General features: G+C 42.6%; 1 protein-coding gene across 50 annotated transcripts in view; it reads right to left on the bottom strand.

Annotated features, from left to right (window-relative positions):
- Nucleotides 1-22170, bottom strand: part of MADD (MAP kinase activating death domain) — a 61013-nt gene that overhangs the window by 2090 nt on the left and 36753 nt on the right. For 29 of the 50 annotated variants that reach the window (XM_037016107.2, XM_037016105.2, XM_073216533.1 and 26 more), the window contains 5 exons: nt 4740-4904; nt 4435-4507; nt 4200-4306; nt 2029-2098; nt 150-196 (listed from right to left, as the gene is read on the bottom strand). In XM_037016107.2, coding sequence (XP_036872002.2) covers nt 150-196; nt 2029-2098; nt 4200-4306; nt 4435-4507; nt 4740-4904 — 462 coding nt within the window. The remainder of the gene's footprint in view (nt 1-149; nt 197-2028; nt 2099-4199; nt 4307-4434; nt 4508-4739; nt 4905-22170) is intronic. The other 21 variants (XM_037016126.2, XM_037016129.2, XM_037016136.2 and 18 more) reach the window with 1 other exon arrangement.

Raw genomic sequence — 22170 nt, 5'->3', positions numbered from 1 at the left:
AAATTGTTGGCATTGAGGCTGAGTTCATCTCTCATGGTATTCCTAACCCCCCTCACCCCGTGCTCCTACAGGGCCCGCCCCACTCCTGTCCGAAGGTCCCCAGGGAGCCCTGGGCAGACAGGCCTGTCAGGGTTCGGTGACAGACTCACCATTGGTGTCTTGTACTTGTGGCTCACCACTTCTTTAATTTCAGGAACTAAAACCGGACGGGCAAGAAACAAAACAGAAAGTTCAAAACTAAGAGCGGTAGTGCCAGCTCCCCAGGTGGCAGCGCCTGGCACCAGGGCCCCTTCCCCTCTGCGGCCTCTCCCAATGGCTGCAGCAGCTTAGGCTATGACAGCTTGTGTCCAGCCCCCACTGGATGACAGGACACTGCCCTCAGACTCCTCAGCCAGACCTCTGAGGTCTGCAGTGGCTCTTTGCTTGATGGCCGTGACTTCACCCACTTCTTTGAGAGCCCCTGCATGGAGTGGGCTAGCCTTTCACTAGGCTGGTTACTGCTCCTGTCCAGCGCCCTGAGGAGCTGCAGTGGGGCATTCCTAGATCTTGGCTGGGAGAAGGGAGTTATCTCTAGCCTGTGCCTCACCTTGCTGAGATGCCCAAGAACTCATCCCTGCCACCAGCCCGAGACTCTGTGCTCCCAGCCCCTACACAGAGGGTCTTGAGGCTGCATGAAGAAGTGGCATGGTACTAAACCCACCAGACTTGTAAGTTTCCTTCCCTGAGAGGCAGGAGATGCCCAGCCTGCCTGTGTGAGGGAGAGCGTCAGAGGGCTCTGGAGCAGACATGCAGAGCAGAGGGACAGGCAAGAGCAGCACCCAGGGAAGAAGGTGACAGGGAGCGCCAGGCAGGGTACACACAAGTCCATGGCCCAGAATGCAAGACCGAGAGTCACTCCCACCCCAGCCATGCAGGAGATCTGCTTGGCTCAAGGAAGGATAAGGCCCCCTGGGCTCAGCCATCACTAGAGCCCCTGGAACGGGAGCAGAGGGGCATGGCATCCCCTGTGGACCGAAAAAGGTGAGATGAGAGTTGGCCACACCTTCTTCTGACCCTGGGAAGTACAATTCGGGGGAACCCAGGATTAACAGGGAATAAACTCATTGAAGATAGAGCAGGAAGCCTAGGTCCTTCTTCTGAGTTGGAAGATTTCCCTAAATATCTCTCTGTCAGAAGAGAGATGGGAGTACACAAGGGGAGAAAACTCAGAACCAATGAGCCAGCACAAGGGTGGAGAGAGACTGGGAAAGAAGAAGGAGGGGAGAGAAGGAAGAGACAAGCTGGCCTGTGAATAGCTGATTTGGTAAAAGGGAGTCCACCCCACCCACTGCAGGGCCCAAGGCAGGGGCCTGGGAAGAGGCAGCATGAGCCGAGGTCACTTTACCTGCTGGAGAAGAAGGTTTTCATAGCAGCGATGAGGGGCACAAAAGAATGAAGCACAAACACAGCAGGAACTCAAAGCCCCAGGGCAAGGACCCACTGCACCACCTGTCAGCCCTTAGCTAGGGGGAGGCTGGCTATGGCTACAGCTGTCCTGTCTGTCCCCGAGGCCCACTAGGCTTCCCTGCCCTCTAGAGTGAATCTGCCTGTACCACCCCATGTGTCCTTCCTTTAGCACAGAGGCCGGGTGGACATCAGAGTGGCACCAGGAGGCTGAATGGAGCACTGGGCTGCTACAGGGATGGCAGCAGGTGACATGAACACAGCAGAGCTTGGGGACTGCCTGTCTGCTCTGCCCCAGAACTTTCTGACCATCAGCTGGCCAAGCAAGGAGAGGTTGCACCAGTTCACTGAGCTTCTTTAGCACCATCCTCTAAACTAGTCTAAGGCCACTTGCTCTTCTGTGACCCATTCCCTAGCAGCCGCTGTCTCTCTCTCTTCCTTTTCCTTCCCTGATCTCACTCCTGCTCCTCCAGACCTCCCTGCAGAGGTGGCTCTTCTCTCTACATCTAGTCCCTCCTCTGGAGCTCCGAGGTTTGAGTTACTGCTATGTAGAGTCCAGACCTAAGAGCAAAATAGTGTAATTACCAAATTCCTCCAGGACAAAGACGCCTCGAACTGTATTGCACTTTTTAATGTGATTCAGCTCTATGAAAACCTGCAAGAGAGGGAGGGAGGGTGGGGTAAGGCCCAGAGGCTCCCCATGCCCCACAGAGCCCACTCTCCCCGCTATAGCCCCACCCACGTACAGAAAACCTATTTCCCAAAGGGAGGACAAAAGAATCCACACACACACAACTCAAAAGTGCTAAGAAGCGAAGACAGCAGAAAGGGCATGTACCTTGCGCTCCTGGCCGGAGGAGAAAGCATGGGAGAGAAATGAAGGAGTTAGTTTTAATGGTCAAACCCAACCCAAAGGCCCCTCTGCTGGCCTGGGTTGCCGCCTATACCCTCTGCCCAGGGCAGCACTTGTAGGACACTATGCCCCAGAGGTACCCCCTCAGCCCATTAGCTCTCTACCCTTCCATGCATCCTCCTCCGGCGCAGAGGGCTGGCACGAGTGCAAAGGTCCCCTCACACTGTCCTTGGGGTGGGAAGTGTTTGTATCTTCCTTGAAACAGGATCCAGGCTCTCCCAAGAAGAACATGGTGATAACAACAGCTATCACTTATAAGTAACTACTAAGAGTTCTACAAATATGATTTGTAATCCTTACATGTATGTGATACAGCATATAGTATTACCTTCATTGTAAAGATGAAGATACTGAGGATCAGAAAGCTTATTTACCTACGAATAACGAAGTTGGGCTCTGAATCCAAGTCGGTCCTGACTCCAAAGCCCACGCTTTTCCCATTTGTTACCCCATACTGCCCAACTCTGCCCCATGGTCCGACGCTTCCGCAATTCCCACTGACGGTATGTGGTAGGAGATGGGACCAGGGCCGTCATCTCTGCCTGTCAGGGTTTGACTCCCCCTCTCTGTAGGATCTCTCTTCTGCAGCAAAGCTTTAAACTACAGACCAGTTTGCACATGCTTTGAAGTGGTTGGTCCATAGGGGCTAAACTAAGGGTAGGACCCAGAGAAGGGCATCTGGGGTTTGGTTAAAGATACATCTTCTTTAGAAGATGAGGCATCAGGGAGGCCACAGTGCTGAAATGTTGGCAGAAAACTGCTCCCAAGGAGTGCTGGCACCTTCGTGGTCCAGAAAAGTACTCAATAGAACCTTTCTTTGGGCTGACCTTATTTAATGTATCAATGTTACTAACAGTAAATACACTGCTGAAAAATATCCTGCCAGTAAGCCTGGGCGGCCATCTTCCATCACACCAAAGCTGCCCAGCTGGATTCCTGAAAGAAGAGAACTAAAACGGGAAGTGGAGGGAGAAAGCCAGGGTCCAGCTGTTCACCTCCTGAGTATCTGCTGCCTGGCCATGGGCTGTGGTGCTTCCCACACTCTTTTCTGGTTCAGAGCCTCAAGGAGAGGAACTGGTACAGCAGGGAGGGGCAGGGAAGGCACATGCGTGAAGTGGCAGAACTGGGCACGGACCTGGGAGGATGCGTTGGCCTCAGAATGGAATTAGCTTAAGGAATGTCCACTGAGAGTAAAAGTAATACTGGGTTAAAAGCCCACAAGGAAAAAGCCACTCCTATGGAATCACAATGAGGGAAAGCTGATCCTCAAATGCTCCCCAGGCAAAGGAAGGGGGCAGGGAACAGAGTGTGGACACTCAGAGGAAGGAAAGGAACAGGAAGAGACTCAGCAGGAGAAAAAGGCAAATAAACACACACTCCAGATAGGACAGATACAAGTTACTCATGCACACCCACAAGCTTCACACAAACCAGAAACACGCAAGGAGATCAGCTGGTCTAGACTCTCTAAGCAAAACCATCAAGCAGAAGCATTATTACCCTGGGAAGAGGGAAGGCAGACGCTGTGCAAAGAAGGGTCCAGCGAGACGCTCCCACTCACATTGTGCTGAGTAGTCTAAGGGACGGAGGCAGCCCGGCCACCGAGGTGCCCTCCCCGGAGACCACCCCCTACCCCGTGCAGGCTCCCTGCTGCACCTTCCAGGTGGTCACCGCTGGCACTGCCCTCCCTCTGCCTACTGTCTCTAGTCCAGCTGCTCTAATTCTCCCACTAGCCCCAGAGGCACGCTCATGCTCACTGGGACAGCACTGGGGGCCTGGACACTGATCCTTACTGCAGATGCAACGACAGGGCTGGGAAGTGTGTGCTGACACTTGCACCTACCTGGTTGTGCATGAACTTGAGATTGATCCCTTCTAGGGTGACCTGCAGCAAGCCGCCCTCACCAGTCTTCATATCCTGCACAGGAAACTCGCCGCCTAGTTCAGGTCCTGTGGTGAGGGAGGAGCTGATCAGCTAACCAGGGAGGTTGGGAATCCTGGCTTCCTTGTCAGGCCTGACACTGAGGACTGACAAAAAGAAACGAAGGGACTTGCTCAGGGACTTCTTTTCTTCTCACCAGGTTTGATGCTTTGCTGTCGGGCAGCAGCACGCTCCATGCTATCCTTCACACAGTAGTACAGCTCCCGACACTGCAACACATGGGGAGAGAGCTGTCCTGTCATACCAGCCTTCCAGAGAGCCCCCACTCTGCTCTCTAATGGCAATGCCAGGACCTCAGAGACAGCTTTACAAATCCCACATAACAGCCAGAGGCAAAAGTGGGACCCCAGACATGGAATTTGGAATTTTAACTTCCCTGCCAGACAATGAACACTTGGCCTTCAACGCCCATGCCCCAACCCAAACAGAGCTCACGGGTACCTTCTTTGTATAGAATTTGTTGAGCTGGGTCTCAGAGCCATTTCTACGCCACAAGCACAACACCTTGGTCTTGGGACAGTAGGTCATGTTGATGAGCTTCTCATACCACCAGCGCTCATACACCGTCCCAATGCTACTGCGTAACACCACACAGTCATCGCACACCTGGAGAAGTGCACAGAGTGCTTCAGTGGCTCTCATCTCTGAGAGTCTCTACCATCCCAGGACACACCACACTGTTTCCCACAGGGACAGGATGGGGCAACTGGTCCTGGGAACATCCCATGGTCAGGTTTTCTGCCTTGTGCTCACAGTCTTCCTTAGGTGAAGACACAAACCCTGCATCGCTGGACATTTTGTCCACTAGGAGGTTTACTGAAGGAAAAGGAGTCACTGACAGGAGCCCATGAGCAAGGAAGGAGGCTCACTTTTCATTTAATGTTTATCACCACTTACATGTTCTGGACAGAGTACTCAGAGGATACCTTAGGCCTCCACCTTACAACCTTAGGAATCATTTCCATTGCCAAACAAAGCAGGGGATTATGGCAGATTTAACCAAGGAGCAAAAAATGGAACCAATGCATTTCTGATCCTGGCTTGGCCCTAGTTCTGTATAAATCTTTTTAAAATGAATTACACAAGTATGGACAATGCTTATTGAAAACAGCTATACAATACAGAATGATGTAAGTTAAAAGATAAAGCCTCCTTCATATCCCCTTCGTGTTCAACATTCTCCCTTAGGTGAACATAGTTGTACGGCTTCGAATACCATGGGCGTCACTACAGCACCATTACTCAGCTGTGTCACCTTGAGCACTGCATCTGTTTCCTCATGTGTAAGATGAGGACAGTAACAGTAATAACATCATGGAATTATTGGGGAGATTAAATGAGTTAATGTGCATTAAAAAAAATCTTAGAACAAAGCTAGGCACACAGAAGTACTCCAGAGTTAGCTATGACAACAATATAATTATGACATAACATAATAATTATTATGACCATGTTGATGGTTCTCAAATCTTTCCCCATATGAGACCCATCTTCCTGAGCCTCTCTCTCTCTGGATGTCTCACGGGCACCACAAACTCCTCATGTCCAAATCTGATCTCAACATTGCCTCTAGGGCAGGTCCTCCTCCTCAGTCCCGTGAATAAACAGCATCGCCACCCACCCGGCCACCCAAGCCACAGACAGCGCTGCAGGCCTCCTTCCTCTCCCTTGGACTACGCTGCTCAGTCCCATCTGTTTAATTCAAATATCCCTGGAACACTCTCCACTCTCCTGCTCCAGCCGTTAATCCTACTCTTTCTTCAAGTCTAAGCTCAGAGGTCGCTTCTGAGGGCTCACTGCGGTGTTGAGAGTCCCTGCTGTGTGTTCCCGTAACACCCACCCCTGAACATCTTCTCTCATGGTGGTCGTCATACTCCATGGCACTGTTCTATTATTTGACTTCCCCAGTGGTTTGTCAACTCCATTGAAGGCAACAGAAACCATGTCCCCTTATTCACTGCTATGACTCCATACCCAGCTGAGCACCTAGCATACAATACAGACTCCATAAATATTAGCTGAATAAATAAGGAATACACAGACCAGCAGGTTCAATCTACTACCTTAGAGTTTATTTGGGTTCTAAAATCCTTATGAAGAAAAGGGCCAAAGAAGCTGAGTAGGAATTAGAAACTTGAGCTTTTCCCCCAATCTGACTCTGGTTTTCTCTATGTAGAAAGTGGAGACTACTACTCCATTTTCTACAAGCTTTTAAGAACATCATGTAAAGGAGACGGCAGGGCAGGCATTCATGAGAACACATGATTTGTAGGTGACAGAGATGATGGTAATTATGTGTTATACTCAGATAGCAATTTGGCAGAATCTACCAAAATTTTAAATGTATATAAACTTGACCCGGAAATTTCACAGTGAGAATCTATCGTACAGAAATTCTCATGTGAGTGTGCAAAGATATATTCAATGAAGCATTGTTTAAAAAAGAAAAAAACAGTGGGAGAGACTAGTTGAATAAATTCATATACCTAATGGGTAAGCATCCATTTATTAAAAGAGACAGATTTATATGATATACAGACATGGAAAACTGTCTGTAATACATTAAGTGGAAAAAAATTATGTAACAATATTCGTAGTGTGAGACCACTTTTGTAAACACTAATACAAAATTCCATATAAGTTGCATTTATACAAATACGCATTTTTTAAATTTGAAAGGATTCACACAAACAGCAGTTACCTCTGAGACATGTCATTGGAATGAAGTAATGGGAAACTTTTACTTTTTACTTTATTTACTTATAATGGTTTGAAACTTCTACAGCATATACTGTTTTGCTTCTGTAATTAAAAAAAAAAAAAGACAAAGATGATTTTCTGAAGTCTTCATAAACTGCTATCCAACTGAACATGCAGCCAGCAGGCTGTGATGACAAAAGCTAAATCAGATAACCTCACAGTGGACAATGATGATGGAGTGAGCAAGGTCTCTATTTGACATGGCAGTACATTAAGGGAGAGGCCTAGGAGGTGATGGCTCCATCCCATATTCTGGGAACTTTGTATGAGGCTCCCCTTTATGGTAGTGAAAGTGAGTTCTAAACTTCAAGGAATCTTCTGGAGAGATTGATTTTTTTATAAGAAAAATACAAGGGTAAGAATCCCCGGCCAGGGAGGAGCCAAGATGGCGGCGTGAGTAGGGCAGCAGAAATCTCCTCCCCAAACCATATATATTTTTGAAAATACAACAAATACAACTAGTCCTAAAAGAGAGACCAGAAGACATAGGACAACAGCCAGGCTACATCTACATCTGCGAGAACCCAGCGCCTCATGAAGGGGGTAAGATACAAGCCACGGCCCAGCAGGAACTGAGCGCGCCACACCCCAGCTCCTGGTGGGAGGAGAGGAGTCAGAGCGGGGAGGGAGTGGGAGCCCAGGACTGCTAAATACCAAGCCCTAGCCATCTGCATGGGGAGCGCAGACACAGTGCGTGGTGTGCTGGATACTAGGGAAACACGACAGTAAAACCTGCGAGCAGGTCCCCGCAGCCAGTGCCCCTGGGACAAAAGAAAAGCAAGTGCTTTTTGAAAGTCTTAAAGGGACAGAAGCCTCACAGCTGGACAGAAGCGTACCGGCACACTCAGCCCAGAAGCTGGGAATCCCGGGGAACTACCGGCACCCGAGCCCCCTGGGTGGCAGCACAGCTCTGAGACCCCTCATGGTGACAAACAGCCTCCTGCCCGTTTCCCCTCCAGCACAGCCCCGCCATAGCGGAGCAGCAGCCTGAGAGTGGCCATGCCCACAGTAAACACGCAGAGCCACCTCCACAGCCGCCCTGGTCAAACTTAGAGGCCCCATTGCCACATAGTGGCCCAGCAAAAGCCACTGGGATCGCCATACTCATAGGAAAGGAAGGTGACCAACAAGCAAGTAGGGACTTTATTCTCCTAGTTGACACACATGCCAACTGCCGCACGACTACCTCTATCACCATGAAAAGGCAGAAGAATTTGATACAGTCCAAAATAGTCCAGACAACCCGAGAAGGAACCTGGGGAGATAAATTTAACCAATCTTCCTGAAAAAGAATTCAAGATAAAGGTCATAACCATGCTGATGGAGCTGCGGAGAAAAACAGCTAAAGGATAAAATTGGGAGGGAGAATACAGAAACAAAACAATCTCTGGAAGGGCTTAAAAGCAAAATGGACGGGATGCAAGAGGCCATTAATTGAATAGAAATCAGAGAACAGGAACGCAGAGAAGATGATGCACAGAGAGATAAAAGGATCTCCAGGAATGAAAGAATATTAAGAGAACGGTGTGACCAATTGAAACAGAACAATATGTGCATTACAGGGGTACCAGAAGAAGAGAGAGAAAAAGGAATAGAAAGTCTCTTTGAAGACATAATTGCTAAAAACTTCCCCAAACTGGGGGAGGAAATTGCCTCTCAGACCAAGGAAGCACACAGAACTCCCAACACAAGGGACACAGGGAGGACAACACCAAGACACATAATAATTAAAATGGAAAGATCGAAGAAAAGGACACAGTATTAAACAAAACCAGAGAGAGAAAAAAGGTCACCTACAAAGGAAAACACATCAGGCTATCATCAGACTTCTCAACAGAAACCTTACAGGCCAGAAGACAATGGCATGATATATTTAATGCAATGAAACAGAAGGGCCTTGAATGAAGGATACTGTATCCAGCACGATTATCATTTAAATATGAAGAAGGGATTAAACAATTCCCAGACAAGCAAAAGTTGAGAGAATTTGCCTCCCACAAACCACCTCTACAGGGTATTTTAGAGGGACTGCTCTAGATGGAAGCACTCCTGAAGCTAAACAGATGTCACCAGAAAAAATAAAATCATAGCAAAGAAAGCAGACCAACCAAATACTAACTAAAGGCAAAAAATAAAATCAACTACTCACAAAAGCAGTTAAAGGAAACACAAAAGAGCACAGAATAAAACACCCAACATATATAAAATGGAGGAGGAGGAATATGGAGGGAGAGAAATAAAGAATCATCAGACTGTGTTTATAATACCTCAGTAAGCTAGTTAAGTTAGACAGTAAGATAGTAAAGAAGCTACCCTTAAACCTTTGGTAACCAAGAATCTAAAGCCTGCAATGGCAATAAGTACATATCTTTCAATAATCACCCTAAATGTAAATGGACTAAATGCACCAATGAAAAGACACAGAGTAATAGATTGGATAAAAAACCAAGACCCATCTATATGCTGCTTACAAGAGACACCTATAACCCAAAGACATACACAGACTAAAAGTCAAGGGACGGAAAAAGGTATTTCATGCAAACAACAGGGAGAAAAAAGCAGGTGTTGCAGTACTAGTATCAGACAAAATAGACGTCAAAACAAAGAAAGTAACGAGATAAAGAAGGACATTACATAATGATAAAGGGATCAGTTCAACCAGAGAATATAACCATTATTAATATATATGCACCCAATACAGGAGCACCAACATATGTGAAAACAAATACTAACAGAATTAAAGGAGGAAAAAGAATGCAATGCATTCATTTTAGGAGACTTCAACACAACACTCACTCCAAAGGGCAGATCCACCAGACAGAAAATAAGTTAAGGACACACAGGCACAGAACAACACACTACACACTAGAACAGATGGACCTAATAGACATCTACAGAACTCTACACCCAAAATCAGCAGGATACACATTCTTCCCAAGTATACACGGAACATTTTCCAGAATAGACCACATACTAGGCCACAAAAAGAGACTCAGTATATTAAAAAAGATTGAATTCTACCAACCAACTTCTCAGACTACAAAGGTATAAAACTAGAAATAAATTTTACAAAGAAAGCAAAAAGGCTCACAAACACATGGAGGCTTAACAACATCCTCCTAAATAATCAATGGATCAATGACCAAATTAAAATAGGGATCAAGGAATATATGGAAACAAATGACAACAACAACACAAGGCCCCAACTTCTATGGGAAGCTGCGAAAGCAGTTCTACGAGGAAAGTATATAGCAATCCAGGCATATCTAAAGAAGGAAGAACAATCCCAAATGAATAGTCTAAAGTCACAATTATCAAAATTGGAAAAAGAAGAATGAGGCCGTAAGTCAGTAGAAGGAGGGACATAGAAGAAATAAATAAAATTGAGAAGAATAAAACAATAGAAAAAATCAATGAAACCAAGAGCTGGTTCGTTGAGAAAGTAAACAAAATAGATAAGCCCCTAGCCAGACTTATTAAGAGAAAAATAGAATCTACACACACCAACAGAATCAGAAATGAGAAAGGAAAAATCATGAAGGACCCCACAGAAATACAAAGAATTATATGAGAATCCTATGAAAATCTATATGCTAAAAAACTGTAAAACCTAGAAGAAATGGACAACCTCCTAGAAAAATACAACCTTCTAAGACTGACCAAGGAAGAAACTGATAATCTAAACAGACCAATTACCAACAATGAAATTGAAGCGGTAATCAAAAAACTACCCAAGAGCAAAACCCCTGGGCCAGATGGATTTACCGCAGAATTTTATCAGACATACAGAGAAGACATAGTACCCTTTCTCCTACTTTTCCAAAAAATACAAGGGGAGAGAATACTCCCAAACTCATTCTATGAAGCCAGCATCAGCCTAATACCAAAACCAGGCAAAGACCCCACCAAAAAAGAAAATTACAGACCAATATCCCTGCTGAACATAGATGCAAAAATACTCAACAAAATACTAGCAAACCGAATTGAAAAATACATCAAGGGGATCATACACCATAACCAAGTGGGATTCATCCCAGGGATGCAAGGATGGTACATCATTTGAAAATCCATCAACATGATCCACCACATCAACAAAAAGAAGGACAAAAACCACATGATCATCTCCATAGATGCTGAAAAAGCATTCGATAAAATTAAACATCCATTCATGATAAAAACTCTCAACAAAATGGGTATACAGGGCAAGTACCTCACCATAATAAAGGCCATATACGATAAACCGACAGCCAACATCATACTTAACAGCGAGAAGCTGAAAGCTTTTCCTTTTAAGATCGGGACAAAGACAGGGATGCCCACTCTCCCCACTGTTATTCAACATAGTACTGGAGGTCATAGCCATGGCAATTAGACAAAACAAAGACATACAAGGAATTCAGATTGGTAAAGAAGAAGTCAAATTGTCACTATTTGCAGATGACATGATATTGTACATAAAAAACCCTAAAGACTCCACTCCAAAACTACTAGAATTAATATCGGAATTCAGCAAAGTTGCAGGATACAAAATTAACACACAGAAATATGTGGCATTCCTATACACTAACAATGAACTGACAGAAAGAGAAATAAGAAAAACAATTCCATTCACAATTGTATCAAAAAAGAATAAAATAGCTAGGAATAAACCTAACCAAGGAAGTGAAAGACACTGAAAATTACAAGACACTCTTAAGAGAAATTCAAGAGGACACTAACAAATGGAAACTCATCCCATGCTCTTGGCTAGGAAGAATTAATATTGTCAAAACGGCCATCCTGCCCAAAGCAACTACAGATTCAACTCATTCCTTATCAAATTACAAAAAGCATTCTTCAATGAACTGGAACAAATAGTCCTAAAACTCATATGGAACCACAAAAGACCCCAAATAGCCAAAGCAATCCTGAGAAGAAAGAATCAAGTGAGGGGGGATCTCACTCCCCAACTTCAAATTCTACTACAAAGCCACAGTAATCAAGACAATTTGGTACTGGCACAAGAACAGAGCCACAGACCAGTGGAACAGAACAGAGTCTCCAGACATTAACCCAAAAATCTATGGTCAATTAATATATGCTAAAGGAGCCATGGACATACAATGGGGAAATGACAGCCTCTTCAACAGCTGGTATTGGCAAAACTGGACAGCTACATGTAAGAGAATGAAACTGGATCATTGTCTAACCCCATACACAAAAGTAAATTCAAAATGGATCAAAGACCTGAATGTAAGTCATGAAACCATAAAACTCTTGGAGGAAAACATAGGCAAAAATCTCTTGGACATAAACATGAGTGACTTCTTCATGAACATATCTTACCGGGCAAGGGAAACAAAAGCAAAAATGAACAAGTGGACTATATCAAGCTGAAAAGCTTCTGTACAGCAAAGGACACCACCAAGAGAACAAAAAGGCATCCTACAGTATGGGAGAATATATTCATAAATGAAAGATCCGATAAAGCCTTGACATCCAAAATCTATAAGGAGCTCACACACCTCAACAAACAAAAAGCAAATAATCCAATTAAAAAATGGGCAGAGGAGCTGAACAGACACTTCACCAAAGAAAAAATTCAGATGGCCAAAAGACACATGAAAAAATGCTCCACATCGCTAGTCATCAGAGAAATGCAAATTAAAACCACAATGAGATATCACCTCACACCAGAAGCATGGCTACCATCCAAAAGACAAACAACAACAAATGTTGGCGAGGTTGATGAGAAAGGGGAACCCTCCTGCACTGTTGGTGGGAATGTAAATTAGTTCAACCATTGTGGAAAGCAGTATGGAGGTTCCTCAAAATGCTCAAAATAGACTTACCATTTGACCCAGGAATTCCACTTCTAGGAATTTACCCTAAGAATGCAGCAGCCCAATTTGAAAAAGACTGACGCACCCCTATGTTTATCACAGCACTATTTACCATAGCCAAGAAATGGAAGCAACCTAAGTGTCCATCAGTAGATGAATGGATAAAGAAGATGTGGTACATATACACAATGGAATATTATTCAGCCATAAGAAGAAAACAAATCCTACCATTCACAACAACATGGATGGAGCTAGAGGGTATTATGCTCAGTGAAATAACCCAGGCGTAAAAAGACAAGCACCAAATGATTTCACTCATATGTGGAGTATAAGGACAAAGAAAAAACTGAAGGAACAAAACAGCAGCAGAATCACAGAATCCAAGAATGGACTAACAGTTACCAAAGGGAAAGGGACTGGGGAGGATCAGTGGGAAGGGAGGGATAAGGCGGGGGAAAGAAGAAAGGGGGAATTATGATTAGCATGTATAATCTGGGGGGAGGCACGGGGAGGGATGTGTAACACAGAGAAGATAAGTAGTGATTCTATAGCATCTTACTACTCTGATGGACAGTGACTGTAAGTGGGGTTTGTAGAGAGGACATAGTGAAGAGGGGAGTCTAGTAAACATAATGTTCCCCATGTAACTGTAGATTAAGGATACCAAAAACAATAAAAAACTAAGAAAAATAAATGGATCCCCTTCCATCTCTACTGTGCAGCAGATACCCTCAGTTAGCCCTCCACTCCAAAAGACACCTAGCCAAATTCTAACACTTGAAGGTGACATGAAAGGGACTCTTCTCAGCTATATCAAAATACATGTTTCTGCTTCAGAGCAGAATCCCTCCCCCTGAGTGGTTTTGATAAGCCACTTTAAAAAACCTGTGAATGTGAAAATCAAATTAAACTAAACCAAAAGAAAACAGAGGAGCTGTAAAATGTATTTCATTTCATTACTTTAAATACCAGTTGTACTTGGGAGGATTAAAGATGGTGGCGTGAGAGGTGAGACAGAGTCTTCCTCCTAAAACCGCATATAATATGAAAATATAATTAATACAACTAATCCTGAAAAAGCAACAGGAAAAAGGACTGAACCCTACTGCATACACCTGGAGAAAAGCTGAGGTACGTTACCCAAGCCCTTCCCCCGCCCCAGCTCATCAGCAGGAGGAAGAGAAACAGAGTGGGGAGGGAGTGGAGGCCTGGGACTGCTGAATACCTAACTCCGGAGATCTGCTCTGGGAGCACAAACCTACATTTCATGGTGTTTGCATGTACTATCGTGATTAGGGGATTGGAAAGCAAAGACAGGCAGAATTGCTGGAGAGACTGACATTCTAGCCACTTGTGGAAAGCAGGGATCCATATCCGGCTGCTCTGGGACAAAAGAAAGGCAAGCAGTCTGAGAGACTTCCTAACAAGGAAGCCCTTAGCAAGACGGCTACTAAAGGGGCAAGGACTGGACAGAGTTTACTGCTCAGGAGAAAGGACAGGTAGACAAAATTGTCCAGGTGCACTCTGCCCAGCAGGTTGGGAGCTTTCACGATCTTCAGGTGCTCCAGCTCCTTGGCTGGCTACATAGGTCCAAGGACCCATCCGTGATACGCAGCCTACTGAGCCCTTTCTCCCAGCCAGCCCCACCTGGCTCGCAAAATGGCAAATCCTACCCAGGCATTAGGCCAGCCAGAGGAAAGACTTGTATACTGCAACTACAAATGCAAAGCACAATACCTGTGCGCTCACGCCACTGGTTCAGGCAGTGGAGACAGGCATAGCAGCCGGTAAGTAGGAAACAGCTCTTTCCTTCCCCCAGGCACCAATACCACTCCCCTGCAACCCCCCCACATTGCTTCAGGAGCTGAGCAGCTCCAGACAGTAGAGCTTCTAGACACTACAGGGCACAATATAGCAATATGAAATGACAAAGGAACCTGGTTCAAGTAAAATTATGAATACAATTCCTGAGAAAGATTTAAATGACATTGACCTCATGAATATTCCTGAAACGGATTTCAAAATAAAAATCACTAACACGTTCATGGAGGTACAGAAAAACACTCAAGAATTCAGGAATGAATTCCGGTCAGAGATCCAATTATTGAAGAGCACAATGGAGGGTAGTAAAAGCAGATTAGATACGGTGGAGGAGACGATAAATGAAATAGAAACTAGAGAAGATGAATACAAAGACACTGAGGTACAGAGAGAAAAAAGGAACTCTAAGAATGAAAGAATATTGAGAGAAGTGTCAGACCAATTCATACGGAAGATTATTCGCATTATACGTGTACCAGAAGAAAAAGAAAGAAAAAATGGGATAGAAAGTGTCTTTGAGGAGGTACTTGCTGAAAAATTCCCCAATCTGGAGGAGATAGTCTCTCAGTCCATGGAGGTGTACAGATCTCTGAACACAAGGGACCCAAGGAAGACAACACCAAGACATATAGTAATTAGAATGGCAAAGACCAAGGATAAGGACAGACTACTAAAAGCAGCCAGAGAGAGAAATAAGATCACATACAAAGGAAAGCCCACCAGGCTATCATCAGACTTCTCAGCAGAAACCTTACAGGTCAGAAGAGAGTGGCATGACATATTTAATGCAATGAAACAGAAGGACCTCAAACCAAGAATACTTTACCGGGCAAGATTACCATTTAAATTTGAAGGAGGGATTAAACAATTTCCAGATAAGCAAAAGCTGAGAGAATTTACCTCCCACAAACTATTTCTACAGTCTATTTTAGAGGGACTGCTATAGATGGAAGTGTTCCTAAGGTTTAATAGTTGTCACCAGAGATAATAAAACCACAGTAAAGAAAGTAGAACAGCTAATTACTAAGCAAATGCAAAATTAAATTAACTATCCCCAAAGTCAATCAAAGGATAGACAAAGAGTATAGAACATGATACCTAATATATAAAGAATGGAGGAGGAAGAAAAAGGAGGAAAAAAAAAGAACCTTTAGATTGTGTTTGTAATAGCATATTAAGTGAGTAAAGTTAGACTCCTGGACAGTAAGGAAGTTAACCTGAACCTTTGGTAAACACAAATCTAAAGCCTGCAATGGCAAAAAGTACATACCTATCGATAATCACCCTAAATGTAAATGGGCTGAATGCACCAATCAAAAGACACAGAGTCACTGAATGGATGAAAAAACAAAACCCATCTTTATGCTGTCTACAAGAGAGTCACTTTAAACCCAAAGACATACATACATAGACTAACAGTGAAGGGATGGAAAAAGATATTTCATGCAACTAATAGGGAGAAAAAAGCAGAAACTGCATTACTTGTATCAGACAAATCAGACTTCAAAACAAGGAAAGTAACAAGAGACAAAGAAGGACATTAGATAATGATAAAGGAGTCAGTCCAACAAGAGGATATAACTATTATAAACATCTTTGCTCCCAACACAGGAGCACCTACATATGTGAAACAAATACTGAGTTAAAAGGGGAAATAGAATGCAATGCATTCATTCTAGGAGACTTCAACACTCCACTCATTCTGAAGGACAGATCAACCAGACAGAAATTAAGTAAGGAGACAGGGGCACTGAACAACACATTAGAACACATGGACCTAACAGACATCTATAGAACTCTACACCTAAAAGCAGCAGAATACACATTATTCTCACGTGCACATGGAACATCTTCAAGAATAGATCATATACTAAGGCGGAAAAGAGCTTCGGTAAATTCAAAAAGATTGAAATTGTACCAACCAGTTTCTCAGACTACAAAGTTTATTAAACTACAAATAAATTACGCAAAGAAAATGAAAAATCCCATAAACAAATGGAGGCTTCACAACATGCTCCTAAATAACCAATGGATCAATGACTAAATAAAAATAGAGATCAAGCAATATATGGAGACAAATGACAACAATAATTCAACACCGCAAAATCTGTGGGACACAGCCAAGGTCATGCTAAGAGAAAAGTATATTGCAATACAGGCCTACCTCAGGAAAGAAGAACAATCGCATATGAACAGTCTAAACTCACAATTAACAAAACTAGAAAAAGAACAACAAATGAGGCCCAAAGTCAGTAGAAGGATGGACATAATAAAGATTAGAGCAGAAATAAATAAAATCAAGAAGAATAAAATAATAGAACCAATCAATGAAAGGAAGAGCTGGTTTTTTGAGAAAATAAACAAAATAGATAAACCCCTAGCCAGACTTATTAAGAAAAAAGGAGAGTCTACACACATAATCAGAAATGAGAAAGGAAAAATCACTACAGACACCACAGAAATAAAAAGAATTATTAGAGAATAGTATGAAAAATTATATGCTAACAAACTGGCTAACCTAGAAGAAATGGACAACTTTCTAAAAAAATACAATCTTCCAAAGACCAAGGAGGAAACAGAAAATCTGAACAGACCAATTACCAGCAACAAAATTGAACTGGTAATCAGAAACCCAACTAAGAACAAAACCCCTGGACCAGATGGCTCCACCACTGAATTTTATCAAACATTTAGTGAAGACCTAACACCCATCCTCCTTAAAGTTGTCCAAAGAGTAGAAGACAGAATACTTCTAAACTCATTCTATGAGGCCAGCATCACTCTAATACCAAAACCAGGCAAAGATACCACACAAAAAAGAAAATTACAGATGAATATCCCTCATGAACACAGATGTAAAAATACTCAACAAAATATAAGGAAACCAAAGTAAAAAATACATCAAAGGGATCATCCATCATGATCAAGTAGAATTTATTCCAGGGATGCAAGGATGGTACAACATTCGAAAATCCATCAACATCACCCACCACATCAACAAAAAGAACAAAAACTACATGATCGTCTCCATAGATGCTGAAAAAGCATTTGACAAAATTCAACATCCATTCATGATCAAAACTCTTAACAAAATGAGTATAGAGGGCAAGTACCTCAACATAATAATGGCCATATATGACAAACTCACAGCCAACATCATAGTTAAGAGTGAGAAGTTGAAAGCTTTTCCTTTTAAGACTGGGGACAAGATAGGGATGCCCACTCTCCCCACTTCTATTCAACATAGTACTGGAGGTCCTAGCCATGGCAATCAGACAACACAAAGAAATAAAAGGCATCCAGATTGGCAAGGAAGAAGTTAAACTACCCCTGTTTGCAGATGACATGATATTGTACATAAAAAACCATAAAGAATCCATTCCAATCCACTACTAGAGCTAATATATGAATTCAGCAAAGTTGCAGGATACAAAATTAATACATAGAACTTGTGGCATTCCTATACACTAACAATGAACTAACAGAGAGAGATATCAGGAAAACAATTCCATTCAGAGTTGCAGCAAAGAGAATAAAATAACTTGGAATAAACCTAACCAGTGAAGTGAAAAGACCTATACTCTGAAAACTACAAGACAATCATGTGAGAAATTAAAGAAGACACCAATAAATGGAAACACATCCTGTGCTCATGGAAAACAAATCCTAGCATTTGCAACAACATGGATGGAGCTAGAGGGTATTATGCTCAGTGAAATAAGCCAAGTGGAGAAAGACAAATACCAAATGGTTTCACTCATCTGTGGAGTATAAGAACAAAGGAAAAACTGAAGGAACAAAACAGCAGCAGAATCACAGAACCCAAGAATGGACTAACAGTTACCAAAGGGAAAGAGACTGGGGAGAATGGGAGGGTAGGGAGGGGTAAGGGCAGGGAAGAAGAAAGGGGGTATTATGATTAGCATGTATAATGTGGGGGGTGGGGGAAAGGGGAGGGCTATGCAACACAGAGAAGACAAGTAGTGATTCTACAACATTTTGCTATGCTGATGGACAGTGACTGTAATGGAGTTTGTTGGGGGGACTTGGTGTAGGGGAGAGCCTACTAAACATAATATTCTTCATGTAATTGTAGATTAATGATAACAATAAAAAGGGGGGGATTACTCCCTTATACGATAAAATAAACTGCAAATCAACGATTAATGCATGCTTTACATATCCTTAATTTTGATCTTTTAAATGGTGTCGGATGATCAGCTATGGAAGTACATTTTTCTGATAATATTTCTTTTTCTTAAAAAAGCAGTTCCTGTGTGGTGCTCTCCAATAGGTTCTTCACAATGGTATAAAGGTCATATCAAAGTGTGGGCAAAGGGTTTGTTTGTGTTTATACAGAGGATCAAAGCCTAATTTGGCTACGCAGAAAACAAATTAAGATATGATATGAAGAAGAACTTCCAACATCAACATCCTCGGGAAGAGTCATTCCAGAAGATGATCATCAAAAAACTTCAATAAAGATCCTGGCACTGTTGCAGTTGTAGCTGCATTCATTCTGCCAGTTCCTGGACTTGCCATTGGAATGAAGAAGGAGGTATCTAAGCTGGCCTGTACATATAGTAAAACAACAAATTTGACTGGATCTATATTGTTGGAACTCAACCAAGTATTAGGAGAAGTGCAAGTTGCAGTGTTCCAAAACTGTGTGACTATAGACTATCTACTGTTAAAAGAACATATGGGATATAAACAGTTCACAGGAATGTGTTGTTTTAATTTGTCTGATTTTTCTCAAACTATTCAAATTCAGTTAGACAATATCCATCATATTATTGATAAGTTTTCACAAATGCCTAGGGTACCTAACTGGTTTTCTTGGTTTCACTGGATATGGCTGGTAATTGTAGGTCTGCTTTTGTTAAGTATCTGTATTACTATTCTGTTAATGTGTGTATGCAATTTAATTAGTAGTTTGTTAAAACCTATACATGCTTATGTTACTCTAAAAGAAGTTATGTCAAAGAAATAATCAATCTTCCCATGTTTTCTTCCTTCTGCTACTTCTATAGGTTTTCTTGTTCCTTCCTAATTACAGCCCTTTAGTAGAATTGGTGCCTCGTATTGAAAATTACCGAGTATCATAATTCTTCCAAGTGGTAAAGATACCTCAAGACAAATGCTGGGCATAGAAGGCACAGGGCATAAATCTGCAAAGAAGTAAAAAGCTAACCTTTTAAAGAATATTGCTTCTCTCTCACTTACCAACTTTACATTTCCCTGTATGGCCCCAGAAGACCGCTGGTAAGCCAGAGACGGGTAAGATTCCTCAAGAGAGGAACAACCTAAGACAGGCACAGTTGCAGGGGGTCCATCAGGTGAGAAATTGGGGATCAACAGAGGTGAGGCTTAGAACCTCACCCCACCTGTTTTGAGAGAAATCTTCTGTGTCTGTGGATGTTTTGTTGCCCTTGTCTAGCTTGGATTAATACTTAGTCTATAGGCACAGGCCTGATCATCTACATTTGCCCTCTTACAGCACTAAATTATGTTTTCTACCTTTATCTTGCATCTACCTACCACTTCAGCATTTTATTAAAAAAAAAATAAGGGAGAAATGTGGGATTCACATATAAATCAAGTATAAAAATCAAATGAATAATCATATCTGACTTGAATGTTTATAGTTCATGATGCATGATCAAAACCGACAGTTTCTGTGATATGACTGCCCTTGCACTGTTCACCATGTAAGAACTTATTCACTATATAAGAACTTGTCCACCATGTAAGAACTTGTTCATTATGTTTCAGAAGATTAAAAACTGTTGAGAATTAGGCTTGGGGTTGATTAATGATTGTGCATTGAGTCCCCTATACAGAATTTTATTGTTGTTAACAACCATTTGATCAATATATATGAGAGATGCCCTCTCAAAAAAAAAAAGATGGTCCACATCACTAATCATCAGGGAAATGCAAATTAAAACCACAATGAGATTATCACCTCACAGCAGTAAGGATGGCCAGCATTGAAAAGACTAAAAACAACAAATACTGACGAGTATGCAGAGAAAGGGGAACCCTCCTACACTGCTGGTGGGAATGTAAGCTAGTTCAACCATTGTGGAAAGCAATATGGAGGTTCCTCAAAACACTAAAAATAGAAATAACATTTGACCCTGGAATCCCACTCCTTGGAATTTACCCAAAGAATACAACTTATCAGATTCAAAAAGACATACGCACCCCTATGGTTATCTCAGCACTATTTACAATGGCCAAGATATGGAAGCAACTAAGTGTGCATCAGTAGATGAATGGTAAAGAGGCGGTACATATACACAATGGAATACTATTCAGCCATAAGAAAGAAACAAATCCTACAATTTTCAACATGGATGGAGCTGGAGGATATTATGCTCAGTGAAATAAGCCAGGCGGAAAAAGACAAGTGCTAAATGATCTCCCTCATTTGTGGAGTCTAACAACAAAGCAAAACTGAACGAATAAAATAGCAGCAGATTCAGAGACTCCAAGAAGGGACTAGTGGTTACCATAGGGGAGGGGTGTGGGAGGGTGGGGGGTGGGGGGAGGGAGAAAGGTATTGAGGGGTATTATGTTTAGTACTCATGGTGTGGGGAGATCACGGGGAAAACAGTGTAGCACAGAGAAGGCAAACAGTGAATCTGTGGCATCTTACTACACTGATGGACAGTGACTGCATTGGGGTGTGGGTGGGGACTTGATAATATGGGTAAATATAGTAACCACATTGTTTTTTCATTTGAAACCTTCATAGGAGTGTATACCAATAATACCTTAATAAAAAATGGAAGTTGTACTTGGTTCCTAAACTTACTTAGAGGACACCCATTTTAGAATTAAAACCACAGAAATGAAGAAAATACGTTCCTGTTACGATCCTGGAGTAAGGAAGGGCTTTTCTCATAGAAAATGTTTTCCTATTTTATGACTTAAAATCAGAAGCCATAAAAGAAATGACTGATTAATTCAACTACATAAAAAATTTTAAATTCTGCATGGCAAAATTTTGTGGCTAGATGAAGCTGCCCACACCTGAACCCACTGATCTCCGGGAGAGAGACAACCAGAGGGGCCAGCAGGAAACAGCACCATCTATGACATGTTCTTGCCAAAATACTGAATCTGAAACTAATAAAACTCTAGACTGGGCTACTAGTTTGTAAGAAATAAAAGTGATACAGAAACATGTTAAACAACACTAAGGAGATGCAATCAGCAAAAAACCTTGAATGTGAGATACTGCTCAGGGCAAATGTCTTCAACAAAATGAATGGCAAGGTGGGAGGGGGACTACTACATGTTAAGTAATACTCCAGAATCACATCAACCAAAATTATAAATGCATTTTCCCTTTGACCCAATAATCCCATTTCTGAATATTCTTAGATAAACCTGCACATTAGGAAATGAAGCAGGCACATCATCATTCATAGTAGCACTATTAGCAACAGCAAAAATAC

Source organism: Manis javanica, chromosome 11, assembly GCF_040802235.1.
Source record: "Manis javanica isolate MJ-LG chromosome 11, MJ_LKY, whole genome shotgun sequence".
Lineage (NCBI taxonomy): Eukaryota > Metazoa > Chordata > Mammalia > Pholidota > Manidae > Manis > Manis javanica.
This window is presented reverse-complemented; position numbering and strand designations above follow the sequence as displayed.